Here is a 17,562-nt window from a genome sequence, read left to right on the forward strand (position 1 = left end):
GAAGTCAAGAGGTTTCACATTACAGATGTGGTGAAATCACCACAGAGAAAAGGCAAATCTTGATGAGGCAAAACTCCAGGGCAAAGCAGAGAAGGAATTGCTCCAGAGGCTTGATGGATCTCCTCAGACACCAGGCCCTGCCTGACAATTATTTGGGATATAGTTTATTCTCAGAAATGCACTATTGACCTTGCTGCATCGCCCCAAATAAGAAGCGGAGCTTGTCATCTAACGGGAAGTGTCTTGGTGGTCTCTTCCTTTAAAAGGAATCTGCCACTTGCCCCAGGGGAAGGTGTGTGTCCAAATCCCTATGGATCCCCCACCCTAGAGCAGACAGCACTGATGCAAGGAGAGTGTAAGCAGAATCAGACATTTGTCGAAGTGCTGAGTCATCCTCAGTGGGCTCGGAGTTCCACAGGAAGAAGTCTGATAAATATGGACACCAGTCTAACTGTGACACCCAAGCCAGCTGCTCGAAAAGACCTTGCACAGCTGTGGCTACCCCACCTGCCCTGGACCCACCGGTGGCCACAGGCAGGATACCTGTTCTCTCCCACTGGTAGTCATAATCGGATATTGTGTTTGGACTTTCCATATCCAATGGCAAAACCTTTTCAGTGACTCAGCACTGCAGAGGTTATGACTCACCTGCTTCTAACCCTCTGTTCGTTTGAGACCTGTTGTGCCATGGATCAAAACCCTTCAGAGTTTTGTATCCTTGAAAGATGATTTTTATCCTTATGGAATCAAGGGTTCTGGCTTAGTCGGTTTGGCTAAGTGGATAGAGCGTTGGCCCTCGTACTGATCGGTCTTGGGTTTGATTCTGGTCAAGGGCACGTACCTAGGTTTGTAGGCTCGATACCTGGTCCTCGTCAGGGTGTGTGCGGAAAGCAGCCAAACGATGTGTCTCTCTCACATGGATGTTTCTCTCTCTGCATCTCTCCCCCTCCTTTCTACTCTCTCTAAAAAGCAATGGGAAAATATCCTCGGGTGAGGATTAACAAAAGTTAAAACAAACAAACAAACAAAAACAAGGGTTCTGTATCCTTAAAAGACAGTTGCAAGTCTCCACAATCTTTCCAGTTGGCCTCACCCTCCTTCTGGCCTCACTTCAAACTTACCCACCAGCAACACCAAAGGACACATGGCCCTGTTCCTGCTGTGGCTGTGGCCTCAGCCCAAGAAGCCCTCCCCTGGCCTCCTCTCATTTTTAAACCTCAGCTCAGCACACTGTTTCCTGGAGGTCTCCCCTGATCCCTTTCCCCAAACAAAACCGGGCACCCCTTTTCCTGGCGTTGTGGAGGGTCAAGGCCTGTTCCACACTTAAAGGAACACAGGGGAGGGAGGGAGAGATTCAAATTGTCAGGTGTGGTCAACACGATGAAAGCGTCATGGGAAGTGGGTTGGGGGCTGGCATAGGTTCCATGGATCCAAACGACCAAACCTTGTGTGTGTGCCCGGCCACCTGGGAGGAGAGCACTGGGTGCTTCCAGTGATGAGTTTTCTGTGCTTGTGAATCTTTCATAATCAGGCACCAGAATGAACCACCCACAAGCCAGTGTGCATGTCAGTGAAAAGAACAGCTTAACGAGGGAGTAAGCAACCCCCATCCCTGGAGGATTCCTGCCGGTGAGACCCCCGCGGTCCTAGTGGGAGGGGTGCAAGGAGAAGGCAATACGGTGTGCAGGGATGTGAAACCAGTGCAGCAAGAGAAGCAGGAGGGGGGCGGCAGATGACCCCAAGACACCCGGTGTGGTTATTCCTCTCAGACAAGGTTCCCCCCTCTGGTAGGAAGATGCTGCCCAAAGCCTTAAAAAGTATCACTTCCGAGTGGAAAGCCAGCCTGAATGGGCTCAGCTGCCCAGCACAGCCTCTGAAAGAGCTGTTCGTGGGTTCTGGCTCGGGTTGAGTCCAGGGACTTCCCTGCTGACAGGTAAGCAGAGTTTCTTGGCTGGCATGGCACTAGCCCTGGGGTCTTCCTGACAAAGAAGAGGCAAGGCCCCTGCATGGCTACCACAGGCACACAGAGGTATGATGGAGAACATGGAGCGAGGGGAGCATGCAGCTACCCCTCATCCCCCATCCCAAGGATAGGCAAGCGACAAGCTCTCCATTACTGGTGTTCTCTGGCCTGTGCAGGTTCCTTTACTGCCTTCATACATTTCAATCCCTCACAAGTCCCAAGAGGAACCTCTTATCCCCATTTTCCAGATGCGGAAACAGAGGCTTGGGAAGAATAAATAACATGCATAAGATCATGCAAAACTAGACTGATTTCCAAGCTCATGTTCCAAATCGCTTCCATAGGCTGTGGGGGATCTTACCTACCACCCAGGTATGTGCCCGGACCAGGAATGGAACCTGCAACCTTTTTCGTGGACAGGAGGATGTTCCAACCAACTGAGCAACCGGCCAGGGCAGGATAGGAGTTTTAAAATATCAATGTCATTCTCTTTCCTCACTCCTTGAGCAAATAGCTCAAACCCGGGTCCCTGTGCCTTGCAAGACCCAATCCCCTGCAGATGGGCCCCGCCGAGATGAGGTCAGACTCATTTGCCTCCAACGTTCCAAGACCTCATGCTCCCCTGAACGTATATATAGCTCCAGGAGCATTGGAATTTATATAGATGCTGTGTGACAAATAGAGCAAAATACTCTGTGTTCAGTGTTTGACTCCCAAACGTGGATTTGGAATCCCATACGGGCTTTGCTGTGAGAGAGAAGAACTTTTTTAATTCCGGGATCTCCCCCTTCGGGCACCACAGACCAAGCCTAGCCGCCTTAGAGAGTATAAACCCACCAGGGTCCTCTGCTTTCCCCCTGATGGTGCCCTGTGCCTGCCACTGGCTCTGGCCCTGTGGGTGCTCCTTGTTCTCTGTGGGAAGCAGGAAACTGGTGTATTCCTTTGTGCAAACAGAGCTGGGGCTGGAACACGACGGAACCCTCCGGAGACGGAGACGAAGGTGGGTAGGAAGCCTTCCTCCTTTCACAAGAGAGAGCCAGGAAGGGCAGGGCCAAGAGCTCCTGTGAGGGTCCTCGCTCATCAGGGGACCGGGGAGGGGGCGGGAGAGCTGGGAGCGCCCTCAGCAGGAAGCCGCTCCTCATTGCTCTGGGCAGGCAGCCTGCTGCCCAGTCTGGGGCCCTGCAGTGGGGTTGTCCAGCTGGGAGAGGGGCCAGCTGCAGGCACCCAGGGCCCCAGTTGTAGAGGGAGAGGACAGAGAGTGAGAGTCCCTCGCTGCCCTTGCACCCTGGGGCAGGAGCCATCAGATCAGAGAGAAAGGCAGGTGACAAAGAGAAAAGTTTTAAAGCTGGAGGGTTGTGAGTGCATTTCAGAGGCCTTCACATGTGGTGGTTCCTTTGCCCCTGCCCTTCACCAAGGTCTCCAGGGGCTCCGGAGGGTTGGAGGCTGGGGCTATCTGCGACACCCACCTCCCCGGAGACTTGCTTTGGGGCAGGTTTTTAATCCTATTGTGTCAATCCTATGGTGAGAGCCATAGACATTGGTCAGAGCATTGATTTTAAATCCGGAAGATAAAATACTGAGATTACAAAGGAGACCAAGGATCCTGAAATAGGTATCAAATAGTTTTTAAGAATCTGTCAGATAATGACACACGTGCTTCCTAATAATTAAACAGCAAGATCTAGTGGCGGGTCTGTGACTATCATCATTTCAAAGCAGCGATCAGCATACGTGATATTTTGAGATAGTCCGACAGCTCAATGTGCTATGAAAAATATGACTTCTACTGGGGACAGAATCACACGTTCTTAGGGAAATGCTAAATTCCAGTTAAAGGACAGGAAAAAGAAAAACATGATTATTTACAGACCCACAAGATTCCATCCACGACTCTCAGTTCCAGGGACCCCCGGTTAGGAGCCCTGCCCTTCGGGGCCTGTGACCCTCCCCCGAGTCTACTCTGAGGCTCTGGTCATGGTTTGCAAAGCAGCCAAAGCTGCCGTTTTTGAAGCTGGGCAGCAGCGGGCAGCGCTGCCATCGGTGAGCAGGAGGCAGGGTGGGAACGGTTCGCTGTGGGCTCAGGACTCCTTACATCAGGATTCAGAGTGCAGGGTCCTGGGCCCTGCCCGGCTTCCTGATGCAAATGCCCAGGGGCGTCCTGGGAATCCGTGTTTTAAACCGAGCCCTGGTGATCATTTTCACACACGTCCTAGAACTTCCCTGGTGCCTGGTTCCAACCAGGGACGGGATAGAGGGAAGGGCCCTGGGGTGCTCCCCACACCTCCGCCGGCCCCGTGCAAGTGGAGAAGAGCAGCAGCTCCGGGCCCCTCTGTTGTAAGTGATGCCTGAAAGGTGAGGCCACGCCGCCTCTCTCCAGGGAAACCTGAACTGAGGAGTGTGTGGCCGGATTGAAGGGCTCGGCTCCTTCCTGCCTCTCTCCCACACCTCACCTACCTCCACATTCAATCCCAATCAAGCCGCAGAGCCCTGGCTGCCCTTGGGCCGAGGGAGGGAGGTCAGCGGCCATGAGGACAGGAAACCACCCCAGGCTACAGGTGTGTGTGGACCTGCAAGCCCCCTGAGCCGAGCGGGGGCCCAGCCAGCCCTGACCATGAGCCACCAGCCACAGGGCCTGGGGGAGGAAGGTGAGTCTGTCCACATCTCTTCGGGGCCCGCCCCCAGGGCTCCTGGGTATCCGCAGGGGACAGGGAGGCAGAAAGGATCTTTCAAGACACAGGGACCTGGTTTGAGTCCAGGGCCTGCCGCCTGCTTGCCGAGCAACCTCAGGTTGGTTATCCGACCCTCCCTGCCTCCTCGGGGAGGTGAAGGCAGCCACCGTCCCTTCAGGACTGTCGGAGGGATTTAAATTGCAGGTGCAGAGCCACGCACAGCACCTGTGCTAACGCAGAGCGCCGAGCAGCAGAGGCAGGCAGAGCCCTCCGCGGTCTTTCAGTCTCCTGCTGTCTTGGTCAGAGTTGCCTTTCCTTGGCAATCTGTCTGTCTGTCTGTCTGTCTGCCTGCCTGGGGCAGGGAGCTGTGGGGATGTTCTGACCTCACGGTTTTTCCAGGGTGTCAGAGAAATGTCACGACTGGGGGTCCCGGAGCTTGTTAGTAAAATACTAGGAATGGGAGCGGGTTCTGGGCTGAGGCAGCTGTGAACCGGTGGAGGGTTCCCACAGTGAAAAGGGGGTGGCCCAGGGAGGGGGTCTGTCCAGAGGCCATCCATTCACCCGTCCGTCTCTTACAGCAGGAGGTGGAGCGAGAGGAAGGCCTAGGAGCGGCTCTCCAGGCACAGGTGAGGTGGTGATTCGTTCCCGGGGAGCCTGCAGTGCCCACTCAGGCTGGCAGCCCAGCCGCCATCTCTTCCATCCTCCTTCCTCCCTTCCTTCCTCCCTGTCTTTGTAGGGAACTCCCCAAGCAGGAGGTTTAACTGGAGAGGGGGCGGATGCTGCACAGGGAGGGCCTGCCCGCAGCCCCAGGGGTCAGGAAGACGCCCAGAGTTGTGACACTTTGAGATGAGTCTTGGGAAGCAGTGAGCACTCACCAGCCTGCGGGTAGGGTGGCGTCAGGACTCACACCCAGGCACAGACTCCAGCCGCACACTCTTAACCTCCACAAACCCCAGCAGTAGTGGGTGCTCATCCTCTTCTCATCCAGAATGTGAGCCACGAGGGCTTACCCAGAGGGGGTGTCCTGCTCTGAGGACCTCATAGGCTGGAGAGAAGACCCTCCGCTGCCATTAGGAGGGCAGAAGCCCTGCCCACAGGGTGGCCGTCCTTCACTTCATACCATGAGACGTGCTGTGGATACGATGCCATTTTCTCCTCCTCGCATCCCAGTCAGGGCCCCCCTTGCAGGTGAGGAAGCAGAATCTTGGGGAGCGATGGTTTTGGGGGGTGGGAGAGATCTCCCCACCCCATTTTGAAGGGAAGGGACTTGTTCTGGCCCCCACCCTGGTGCACAGTATGTGGGGGAGCTGCCTCCAAGGTCCATCTCCTCTGTCTCCTCTGTCAAGTTCTTCCCTCTTGTCCCCCATTGTCCCCCACTGCCTGGGGCCTGAGTCCTTGGTGATGCATCTCTGTGACAAAGGGATGGGCAGGGGAGCCCGGGCTCTGGGCAGGAGGGAGCCGGTGCGAAGGCACCACTGGCATCTCAACACTCCAGCTGCCCCCTGGTCACTGTCCCTCCTCCCTACCCCACCTGCCACCCCATCCAGCCCATAGCTCCCTGCAGAGACATGAGAGCGAGCATGAGAAAGTGTGCCTCGCTGTGGCCGGGTGAGGGAGGGCCAGCTCCACTCCTTGTCTGCGGGATGCTTGGGTCTGGTTCTCCACAGTCCTTCCCCTTCTGCACCCACCCGGCTCCCCTCCACCCGGCTCAGTGCTAGGGCTCTCCTGAGGTCGCAGCTGCGGCGACACAGTCTCACCCTCCTCCCATGTCTTTGGAGGGAGAGGATTTGTTTCTGGCTCCATCTCGCCTCCAAGAGGGAGCCGAGCCTCCCAGAGCCGTCGAAGAGCATCTACAAGACAACCCATCTCTCACTGGCTGATCCTGACCAGCTTCCTGACGTGGATGAATTATTATTATGACCAAATCATCTTTCTTTACGTTGTCTTACCCACAACCCTTTTCCCCCAGGAGGTGAGAAGGAGAAGACACGGTTAGGGCAGGACTGGGCGAAGAGAGCCTGCCCGCCACACACACCATGTGCTTCCTGTCTTGAGTCTGTAAATAGCACTCAGTGCTTTCCAATGTGCTGATTTACACCAGCGATCTCATAGGTCCCTGCAGCGACTGCAGCAATTGGGAAGCAAGTCCCAGTGGAGACTGTTGTCCTGCTTGATGCCTCTTCCTGCCTTCACAGCAAGTAAAGCAAACATGCCCACAGGGCCTGCCCTGCAGTGACTGGGAGCCAGTGTCCCCGCCCCCGACAGCCCCTTCAGTGCAGCTAGCATGACCCATTGATGCAGGCCACAACCTGCAAAACACACGCCAGTATCACACCCTCACCCTTCGGATTTCAATCCAACTGCCCGTGGGCATGTACTGTTTTCTGAGTAACCCCTACTCGCCACACTCTCCGCCCCAGCACGGGATCTTACCCGAGACTCAGCTCTGCCTCGGTAACCCATGCCCAGACCCCTTGGCATTTCCACGAGGGCCCTCAATGCCCTGTTTCCTCGGCTCACAATCCCTGCACCGTTGACCACCACCCCCTCTCTGTCTCTACCCCTTTCTTCTCTTGGCAAAGTCCTGTTCATCCTTCAAGATTCAGCATAAACATCAGTTCTTTGAGGGGCGTTTTCAACCCTCCCAATTATAATTCATGACTCTCTATTTCCATGGCCTCTTTCCTTAGTACGCCGTTTATTTCTCCTTTTTAAAAGCAAAATACGTTGATCTAATTTATTGTCAAAAGCTGGCTCCCTAAGTATGAAGAACACAGCCTGTTGATAAGACAAAGCTGATGTGTTGGTTACAGGCAAGCTTTGGCACTGTCTCAGCGGGGCAGGGAAGTCAGAATTTATTGAGAATTGAAAATTTGATTCAAGGCAGGTCTTTCAAAGTGGGGGCTTGTTTAGGATTGGGGAAGAATTATGATAAATAGCAAGGCTGGGATTTTGAGGCAAAGCTTTCAAGGAATCCAAGGGTGCAAATTGTCTGTGATGCATTTCATTGAAGAGGTGACGGATCTGTGGGAAAGTCCTGTAATGAGCCATTTGCCTGGGCAGGAAATTCCTGGAAAAATAAAGCCATGCTAATGAAGACAGGCATAGCACAAAGTCATCTTCATACAGACACTAACGTGTAGTTTGGGCTCTATGTCCAGGCTGAGCGTGGGGTACATGGTTTCAGTTCTCACTCTCACCTTGTGGTCACGCCTCAGCCTGAGCGGATCAGCTTCAGATGCACAGAAAAGTTGCATAGAAAACAGAAACAGCTCCCATATACAATCTTCTTTCCTACCCCCGCCCCCCAGATTCCCCTATTTTTAGCATCTTGCATCAGTGTGGTGCATTTGTTACAACTGATGAAGCAATATTAATACATTATTATTAGCTAAAGTCCACAGTTTACATTAGGAGTCACTCTTTGTGTTGTCTGTACAAATTTTGACAAATGCATAATGTCATGCATCCACCATTACAATAACACACAGACTAGTACACCCTGAAAAAGATGCTCTGTGCTCCACCTAGCATCCCTTCTCCCCTCCCCCTCCACTCCGGGCAACCACTGATCTTTTTATTGTCTCCATGGGTGTTTTTAAAAATATTTTTTAAATCCTCACCCAAGGACATGCTTTTTTCTTATTGATTTGAGAGAGAGAGAGAGAGAGAGAGAGAGAGAGAGAGAGAGATCAGTTGCCTCCCATATGTATTCCAATCGGAGATGGAACCCACAACCTGGGTATGTGCCCTAACGGGAATCGAACCCACAAACCTGCCACCTTTTGGTGTGCGGGATGACGCTCCAACCAGCTGAGCCACACCAGCCAGGGCACTGTCTCTATAGTTTTGCCTTTCCCAGATGTCATACAGTTGGGATCAAATAGTACATAGCCTTTTCAGACTGTCTTCTTTCACTTAGGAATATGCATTTAAGGTCGGTCCCTCCGTGTCTCTTCAGGGCTCCACAGCTCATTTGATCACTGAATAATATTCTGTTGTCTGGATGCACCACAGTTTACTTATCCATTTGCTTATTAAAGGACGTCTTGTTTGCCTCCAGTTTTTGGCAATTATACGTAAAGCTGCTGTAAACATTTGTGTGCAGGTTTTTATGTGGACCTAAGTTTTCAGTTCATTTGGATAAACCCCTACAAGTGTGACTGCTGAATTCTAGAGGAAACCTGTGTTTAGCATCGTAAGAAACTGCCAAATTGTTTTCCAAAGTGGCTGTAACATTTTGCATTCCTGCTAGCAATAAATGAGAGTTCCTGTTACTCCACATCCTCACTAGCAATTAATGTTGTTAGTCACCTAACAAGTCATTCTTGGTTTAATTCATAGGTCCCTGAAGACATATGATGTTGGCTTCTTTTTTATACCTATCTGCCATCTGTGTATTTCTTTGGAGAGGTACCTGTTGAGATCCATTGCACATTTTTAAATTGAGCTATTTTCTTATTGTGGAGTTTTAATAGGTCTTTGTAGACTTTAGATACCAATTCTTTTCAGATATGCGTTTTGCAAATGTTTCCTTCCAACCTGTGACTTGTCTTTTCATTTTCTTTCTTTTTTATATTTTTATTTTGTTGTTGTTGTGTTGTTGTTGTGTTTTTCATTTTTTAACAGTGATTTTGCAGAGAACTTTTTAATTTTAATGAAGTCCAACTTGTCCATTTTTTCTTTTAACTTATCCATCATGCTTTAGGATTCAAAATGTCATTGCAAAACCCAAGATCACCTAGGTGTCCTCTTCTGTTATCTTTGGGGAGTTTTATCCGTTGCATTTTACATTTAGATCTATGATCCATTTTGAGTTAATTTTTGTGAAAGGTATAAGGTCTGTGTCTATATTATTATTATTATTATTATTATTTTGCATGTGATGCAATGTCCAGTTTTCCAGCACCATCTGGTGAAACATACTATCTCCATTGAACTGCTTTTGTCAAAGCTCAGTTGGCTACATTTATGTGAGTCTTTTTCTGGCCTCTCTATTCTGCTCTATTAGTGTATTTGTCTATTCTTTCACTAACACCACACTGTCTTGATTATTATAGCTTTATAGTAAATCTTGATGTTAGATAATGTCTGTTGACCAACTTTGTTCTCCTCCTTCAATATTATGTAGGCTATTCTGGGTCTTTTTGAAATTATTCAAACCAGCCATCCCTAACCCTGCTTACTCTACCTCATCCATTCCTTCCCTCTGGAACTAGAACAAAGGCTCTCGCCCACATTCCCCCTCTCCCTCTGCCTCCTGACTGAACCTGTGGCCTGCACGGCCGTGCTGAGGAACAGGACCTGCTGCTCTCACCTCCTAGCCTTTCCCTCATGCCAGGCAGGGGCACATGAGGGGCAAAAGCCCTGGCGAATGAAGCCAGCTGGGTCCTTCCTGTCTCAGTGATCCAGCCTTACCAAACAGAGGCCAAGACTTGGCCTTGACCCTGGGAGTCAGGAGATGATTCAGCTCTGAGGCCAAGGGACTGCACACAGAGAAAGAAGAAAGGCATGTGCCTGGATCTCTACCTGAGGATAGGCAAGAGTGTGTAGGGGTGCAAACTGGTCAAAGGAGGGAGACATTAATTTTCACCCAAGACCAGAGGCTCCAAAAGAGGCCTTTGGAGCCAACAAGCTCCAAGAAGCATCTTGAACATCTGATTTCTCACAGCTGGGACCTGTCTTTTTCCTGCCCCTGCAGGTGACAGGTCTGGGAGGAGACCCTCCAGGAAGCTGGCCCCCAAAGCAGAGGGTGTGACAGGCAGGTGCGGAGGCCCTGCTGGCCAGGAGCGGGCCAAGGGCAGCCCAAGGCCAGACTCCCCCCAAAGGAAGCAGGTAGAGCACAGGAGACACCGAGAAGAGCTGGGGAAACAGAAGCGGAGCACAGCCCAGAGGACCCGAGAGGGGAGGAAGAAGAAGGATGGGAGGGCTTCCCTTAAGGAGCAGAGAGCATCCCCAAAGAAGGAAAAGGAGGTGCCGAAGAAGGAGATGTGGAAGCAACTGAAGAAGCACAGGTGTGTTGTGACTCTGATTCAGGTGTGTTTTTAATCGTGCTTTCCCTCTTCTGATCTTTCTCCCTCTCCTGATGAGGACACCCCCCCCCCAAACCTTATAAACGGGCTGCCCCTGCTCTCTTCTCCTGCTTCTATTTGCCTCTGCCCACCTCTCCGAATCTGGGGCAGAACCTGGGGGGAATCATGGCCATCCAGGTGGAGTGGTCACTGGGCACGCTCCACTCAACACCTCATCTCACACCAGAGCAAGTGGAAGCTCCGAGTGGGGAGGTGAGGCTGCAGAATCGGACAAGACTCCAAGTCTCCTGATTCCAGCGGGTGACTCACCACAGCTCTTGCAGAGGAGCTGATAGAAATGAACAAAATTGGATTTAGGACTCATAGGAGGGCTTTAAGTACACCACTTCCCTGATCTGGACCTGTGTCCTCTTCTGTGAAACACAGCATTGATCGAAAAGGTCTTCAAGGGTTCCACCAGCTCTGAAGTTCGAGGATTTGGGGTTTGCTTCATCTGTTTTGTTTCCTTTGTTCATTCGCGCTAGCACACGTGGGTTGATGAACAGAACCAGCTTACAGAATTGACAAGTCAAAACTTGAGTTCCATGTTTTGCTCCCAATTTTGAATGGACAGCTCGCTCTCTTCGCCTCCCCTTTTTGCATTGTTCACTTCTCAAGATGTTTGAAGAATCCTGTTGGTAATGGGTGGGGAGGCTTTTGAAACAGTGGAGGTATTAGGATCATGGTGAAGTTGACACTCCTTCCCCCAGGTTCCAATGAACCCTCTTCACCCACACCCCGTCATTGTCCATGGTGCCTTTCCACCTTTACAGAAATGGAACTCAGGCCCTCAAACCGGCCACTGATTGCTCCTGTCACCCCTCCTTGGCTGTTAGGGCTTTTGTCTACTGTCTGGTTGTCCCTGGACATGAGCTAAGCGGGTAAAGGATGAGTAGTGAGTAGTGCCCTTAACAACTTAAAGCGAACTTGAATGCACTGTCAATGGGCCTTGGAGTGTTCCAAACTTTAGAGGGAAGTTGCACCATCCTAAACGGACCACCAGTGTCTGGATGGCAGATGCAAAGTACAGACCAGGACTCATCCATGCCCATGGCAGGGCACAGAGAGATGAAAAAGCCTCAGCTTTGTTCCCCAGATGCTCACAGACTAGTAGGGGAGATATATATATATATTTTATTTAAGAGATAGGGAGAGGGAGAGAATCATTGATTGGCTGCGTCCTGCATGCCCCCTACTGGGGGATCGAGCCCACAACTTGGACATGTGCCCTGACTAGGAATCGAACTGTGACCTTCTGATCCAATTAAACCAAGTTGATCAGATTAAATCAAACTCAGCTGAGAGTCACTGTTCTTATGACAGAAGGAGGCGGTGAGGAGCACACACAAGAATCTGGATTCTGTGGCAGCTGAGCACATAGTCCTGTCCATGAGAGGCTGAGGGTCATCACACGACAGGGTGCCCAGCGGAAAGCTCTCTGCAGCAGTGTCATCCATACAACAGCAACCAGCCACATGCTGGGCACTGGCAATGTGGCTAGTGTGACCAAGGGACTGAATGTCCCATTCAATTTAATTTTAATTGGATGCTAATATAGAGCTGACCCAAGAGTTAGTGAATTTACTTAACTTGGACAGACAGATGTAGTTTTGAAATCAATTTTACTTTAAAGCCAAAGCATTTCTTTAAAAAAGACAAACTTTTGTCAATGCAGATGCAAATGTCAAAAGAAAATGACATTCTGCTACTTGCTTCATTTGTTGGGAAACTTTTAAGTACGTCTCAAAAAATTGAGGTACACGAATCTACTTTTTTCAATTATAAATTTTATGAAATTCAAATACAGATCTGATATGCTTAATGAAAATTTAATGTCTGAATTGACAGCCACTGTGAGTGCAAAATGAACACCAAACTTTGAAGACAATACAAAAAGAATGGAAAATATCTCATTAATAATTTTTATATTGATTACATGTTGAAATTATAATTTTTAATATATTGGATTAAATGAAAGGCATTATTAAAAATTAATTTTACCCATTTCCTTTTAGCACTTTAATGGGGCTACTAAAAAATTTAAAATTACAGTATGTGGCACACATTGTATTTCTATTGAACAGCACGGTGCTAGAGTCTGGTATGTGGGGAGGACTCGGAGAAGTAGAATTTGGGGAGGCCTTCCTCCCAGTGCCTTGAGCTACAGGACAGAGCTACAGGCCTCTTCTACAGGAGGTGGGAGTCACTGAGGGGTTCTGAGCAGGCGCAGGCCTGCTAGGGTGGCCAGAGCTGTGAGTGTCTGGTGCACAGCCCATCTGTCTGACCATGGGCTCCTCTGATCCCACACGCGCCTCCTTTTCACTCTCTGCTCTACCCTGGCTCTCCTCCAGATCGCCCTCCTTGGCCTCCAGCGCCTCTGCTGGGGAGTCTCTGTCTGAGGAGGAACTGGCCAGGATCCTGGAGCAGGTGGAAGAGAAGAAGAAGCTCATCACCCACATGCGCAACAAGCCCTGGCCCATGGCGAAGAAGCTCACGGAGCTCAGGTGAGCAGATGGTCGGCCAGGGCCTCTCACCGTCCAAAAGCTCCAAGTCCCTTCCTCCTCTCTGCCCCAAGGGGACTTCACAGGAAGGGGATTCACCCTCCCACTCTCCTTGGCCCCCTCTGTCCCCAGCACGAGCACAGTGCTGAGGGACGGGGGAGTTGTCCTTACAGTCAAGACCAGTGTGAGCCGGGACTATTGACTGAGACTCTGCTGTTTGGCCAGCAAGGAGCTGGGCCAGACCAGAGAGACAGAATCCTGGTGCTCCTGCCTGCGCCCCACCCTTCCACTGCCTGGCTGCCCCTTCTGTCTCACCCCCACCCCTTCTGGTGGCTTCTGTGCTTCCCTCGCAGCCCAACATAGACACGCCTTCCTTGGGGGGCTTTCTGTGACCGCCCCCATCTCAATAGATTCAGACCTCTCGTGTTTTAAGCACCCAGAACCCCTCCATGTGTAGCACACTCACACTGCGGAGAGAGAGCAGGAAGGGGGCCTGTCTCAGCTACTCACGTGTCCCAAATGCCTAACACAGGGCCAAGCTTTCGACGATGCTCCATGAACACACACTCCTAAGTCCTGTTTTCAACTCAGCCACTTCTCCGGTGTCCATATGGTGGCTGGCACACCAGCATTTTATGATTCTTGAGTGTCTACTGCAGTTTTGAGATAAGAACAGGAGTCACATTGCCTAACTTCTGGTTTTCTACTAAAAAACTCCCATCCACACTTACCATTTCCCCCAAGTCTTTCTTCCGTGTTTCTGCCACAGGGTTGGGGTGACACTCCCCTTCCCCATTCCTCTCTATAAAGACATTTTCCCCGGCTCCTCTCACACCTGAGTTTCTTTCTTTTTTAAAATCTTTATTGTTGAAAGTATTACATATGTCCCTTCCCCCCCTCCCCCCCATCGACCCCTTCCAGCCCACCCCTGTCCCCCACCTCAGGCCCTCACCACCCATTGTCTGTGTCCATGGTTCATACATACATGCACACAAGTTCTTTGGTTGCTTTCTTTCACACCTCAGTTTCCTCATGGCTCAAGTCAACTGCCTCCCCCTCTATTATGTAGAAAAATTTGGCAGTTTTATTTTAACTCTGTTTGCCTCCAGCAGGCATAGTGAAGATGCTGGCTGCACAAACCCTTACAGACCCTTACAAGGGCCCTGGCAGAGCGTACTCACTGTCCTGCAGATTATTACATTGTCTCCTACGCAGCTGCAGGAAAATGGCTCCCTGGGGTGCCTCCAGGCCAGGGCTGGCCCACAGAACCTTCTGGGATGAAAATGCTCTAAATCTGCACTAACAAAGTAGCCACCTGTGGCTCCTGAGCACTTGAAAAGCAGTTAGTGCTGTTATAGAATACCAGGCGACCAAAAAAAGCCCCCAAAAATGTCTTATTTTCCCCATCAGTGTGACTGAGAAACTGAATTTTTTTATATTAATTTATTTAAATTTAAATCATCACGCATGGTGCAAGATGAACATTGGATTTGAAGACAATACAAAAAGAATGTAAAATAAGTGATTAATATTTTATATTGGTTACATATAGGAATTGTGAATTTTTAATATGTTGGATTAAATGGCTATGATTTGGGCTGTAGGTACTGCTCCAGGCAGTGGTTCTTGTTTGTCTGAGTCTCTTCTCCCTGCTCCCTCAGGGCCGGGTTCTTCCTCTGTTAGTCAGAGCAGCACAGCCATCTGTCACTCCAACAGAGCCTCATCCCCACTCAGGTGTCAGCTGAACACATCTTTTATTAACAGTGGAAAAAGAGCACCTTGATGCTTATGGAAATGAGATCCCCAGCTGGCTGGAAGTCTCAGGGGCCATGAAAATCCCCCAGGGCTGCTCAGCTGCCCACGGAGAAGTCTGACATCCCCCCAGGCAGGAGGAAGAGTTCCCACCCTTGGTGGGGGTGGGAAGTGACTAAGTCCTGAAAAGCTGGAAAGAATTGTCTCTTTCACTTGCTCACTGGGGCAGGTCTCCCAGCGAACAGTGGTCCATCCCCCCGCCGCCCCCCCCCCCCCCCCCCCCTCCAGACCTCCTTCCTTTTCTCTTCCCTCTTGCTCCTTATCCCAGACACATACCTAAGGCTCCAGTCTCTGGGGCTCCACTCCAGCCAGTGCCTCTTCTAGGTTTCTGCTTTCTACCAGCCCACGGCTACCTCTACACACCTGCAAGACTCAGACCAAGTGTCTCCTCTGCAATGAAGTCCCCATTGCCCCTCCCCACATTCAGGCTCAGTTATTAACGGCCGCTCTGATGCCCAGGCACCGCCCCTCATTTGACTGGATGCTCTTGTTTGCAGAGCCAAATATGATTCATCTTCTAATGTTCTTTCTTTTATATATAGCCAACATGTGCTGAGCACTCCCTATGTGCCAGGCCCTGGTCTGAGTGCTGTATGTGTCCCAATTCATTTAATCCTCATCACCACCCTGTGGTGTAAGGGACTGCTATCATTGTCCCCATTTAATGATGAGCAAACTGAGACACAGAGCAATCGAGTAAATTGCCCAAAGTCACATAGTGAGTTAAGTGGCCTGATCAGGATTTGAATTCAGGAATCCTGGCCCTAGAACCTGCATTCTTACTTTGTAATCACCTCTCCAGAATTACTAGACATTCTAGAATGCACGCCTTTGCCTCCTGTATGGTTTCCTCTTCTGGTGGTGAACTCAACAGCAGATCGCATTCCCAGACTACATTCTCTTTTTTTAGAAGCAATGGTGTGGGGGCCCCAGCCTCTGGCCCACTCGGGCAGCTGGCTGGCCTGGGCATAGTTGTTGTAGATCATCAAAAGAGAATGGCAAGGTCTGAGGAGCCATAGCAGTGAATTGGGGCAAGCCTGCATTCACACCTCTGCCACATCTGGGTGGCTTTGGCTGGCTAATCCCTCTCAGTCTGGTTTCCCTTCCTTAACCTCTCTGAGCCTCACACTCTTCATTTGTAAAATAGGAATAATAATATCTACCTCGTAGAGTTTTTCTGACAAATTCAAAATATTTATTTGAAATGCCCAGCACATAATATGCAATTAATAAACAGTAGTTATTATTATTAAAACTTGGATATCTTTTGTGCCAGACACTATGCTGAGCCCTGAGAAATAAGGATGGGAACAAAGATGAATCAGAAAAGGCATTATTAATGGACATGATTAATAATGATACACGGTGGGTGGGATGTTGGCAAAAGACCAACTAGTGCCCACAAGTCAAGGATGTTTGCTTTAATCGTAGTAAAATTAATCAGATGTTTTCCTCAGCTTGCTTTCTTCTGAGAGATGAAGAATTCCCCTTCCCGGAGGATGGAGTAGACATACCCACTCAGTACAACCAAAACCTTGGAAGTTTGCATGTAAAGCAAACTTAAAAGACTCTGTAAGGTGCAGAGATGAAGGCAGACTGGCGAAGGACCCCAGGACCAAAGAAATGCCAGGGCATTGAGTTCCAGGATTTCTTTCTTTCTTTTTGCCTATGTACCCAGGCTAGCGGAGCTGGCAACCCAGCAACACCAACATATACAAAAAATTCCTGAAGAAAAGCCTGCTCTCTCTGGCCAAAGGCCCAGAAAATGGACATCCTGGCAAGACAGAAAACAGTTAGACAACAGCAACCCTACTCCAGCCAAACCCCATAAATAAAACAGCAGCCCCACCCCCACCCCTAGCAACAGAAGTCAGTGGGGGCCCTAGCTGGTTTGGCTCAGTGGTTGGAGGGTTGGCCTTCGGACTGAAGGGTTGCAGGTTCAATTCCAGTCAATGTCATGTACCTCGGTTGCAGGCTCGATCCCCGGCCCCAGTTGGGATGTTTGTGGGAAGCAACCTTCAGTGTGTCTCTCTCACATAGATGTTTCTCTCAATCTGTCCCCCTCCCTTCCATTTGCTCTAAAAAACCAATGGAAAAATATCCTCAGGTGAGGATTAACCAAAATATACATATGTAGTTAAGTGGGGAAGCCTAGGTTTCCTTCCTTGCCAGGTTATGACATGGTGCCCCCAGGAGGTAGCAGAGAAAACTGAGTGGGGAGCAGGGACTTTCATCCCCTCTCACCTTGGGGAGAGCATGGGCAGTAATGAGCCTGCCCTCCCCACATGGTGTCAGTGGAGGCCACACGGAGAGTCTGGACTTTTACCACCACGTGGCAGGAACAAGGTGTCCCTCCTGGTTAGGATGATGTGGGTGGAAACCTGGTGGGGAGCCTGAGCTCCCACTCCAGCTCAGCAGTAACAAGGAGTCCCGCCCAGCCCTGCATGTCAGAGGAGGCGAGCGAAGGACCTGGACTGCCACCTGGGTAACCAGGCAGCATCCCCTTCACCTACTGGAGCCGTGTCAGAGGACGCCTGCTGAAACAC

At 50.4% G+C, this 17,562-nt stretch overlaps 1 protein-coding gene and 1 long non-coding RNA gene across 2 annotated transcripts in view; one reads left to right on the forward strand and one right to left on the reverse strand.

Moving 5' to 3' along the window:
* The first annotated feature begins 4,574 nt into the window (after positions 1-4,574).
* Positions 4,575-17,562, forward strand: part of TMC2 (transmembrane channel like 2) — a 49,253-nt gene continuing 36,265 nt past the window's right edge. The window contains exons 1-4 of the mRNA XM_006096377.3: positions 4,575-4,608; positions 5,211-5,258; positions 10,334-10,646; positions 13,055-13,207. Of these exons, the coding sequence (XP_006096439.1) occupies positions 4,575-4,608; positions 5,211-5,258; positions 10,334-10,646; positions 13,055-13,207 (548 nt within the window). The remainder of the gene's footprint in view (positions 4,609-5,210; positions 5,259-10,333; positions 10,647-13,054; positions 13,208-17,562) is intronic.
* Positions 12,987-17,562, reverse strand: part of LOC106698413 — a 52,873-nt gene continuing 48,297 nt past the window's right edge. Inside the window, exons 7-8 of the long non-coding RNA XR_002831111.1 lie at positions 13,715-13,857; positions 12,987-13,121 (exon numbers count right to left, since the gene is read on the reverse strand). This is a non-coding gene — a long non-coding RNA (uncharacterized LOC106698413). The remainder of the gene's footprint in view (positions 13,122-13,714; positions 13,858-17,562) is intronic.

Source organism: Myotis lucifugus, unplaced genomic scaffold, assembly GCF_000147115.1.
Source record: "Myotis lucifugus unplaced genomic scaffold, Myoluc2.0 scaffold_178, whole genome shotgun sequence".
Taxonomy (NCBI): Eukaryota; Metazoa; Chordata; class Mammalia; order Chiroptera; family Vespertilionidae; genus Myotis; species Myotis lucifugus.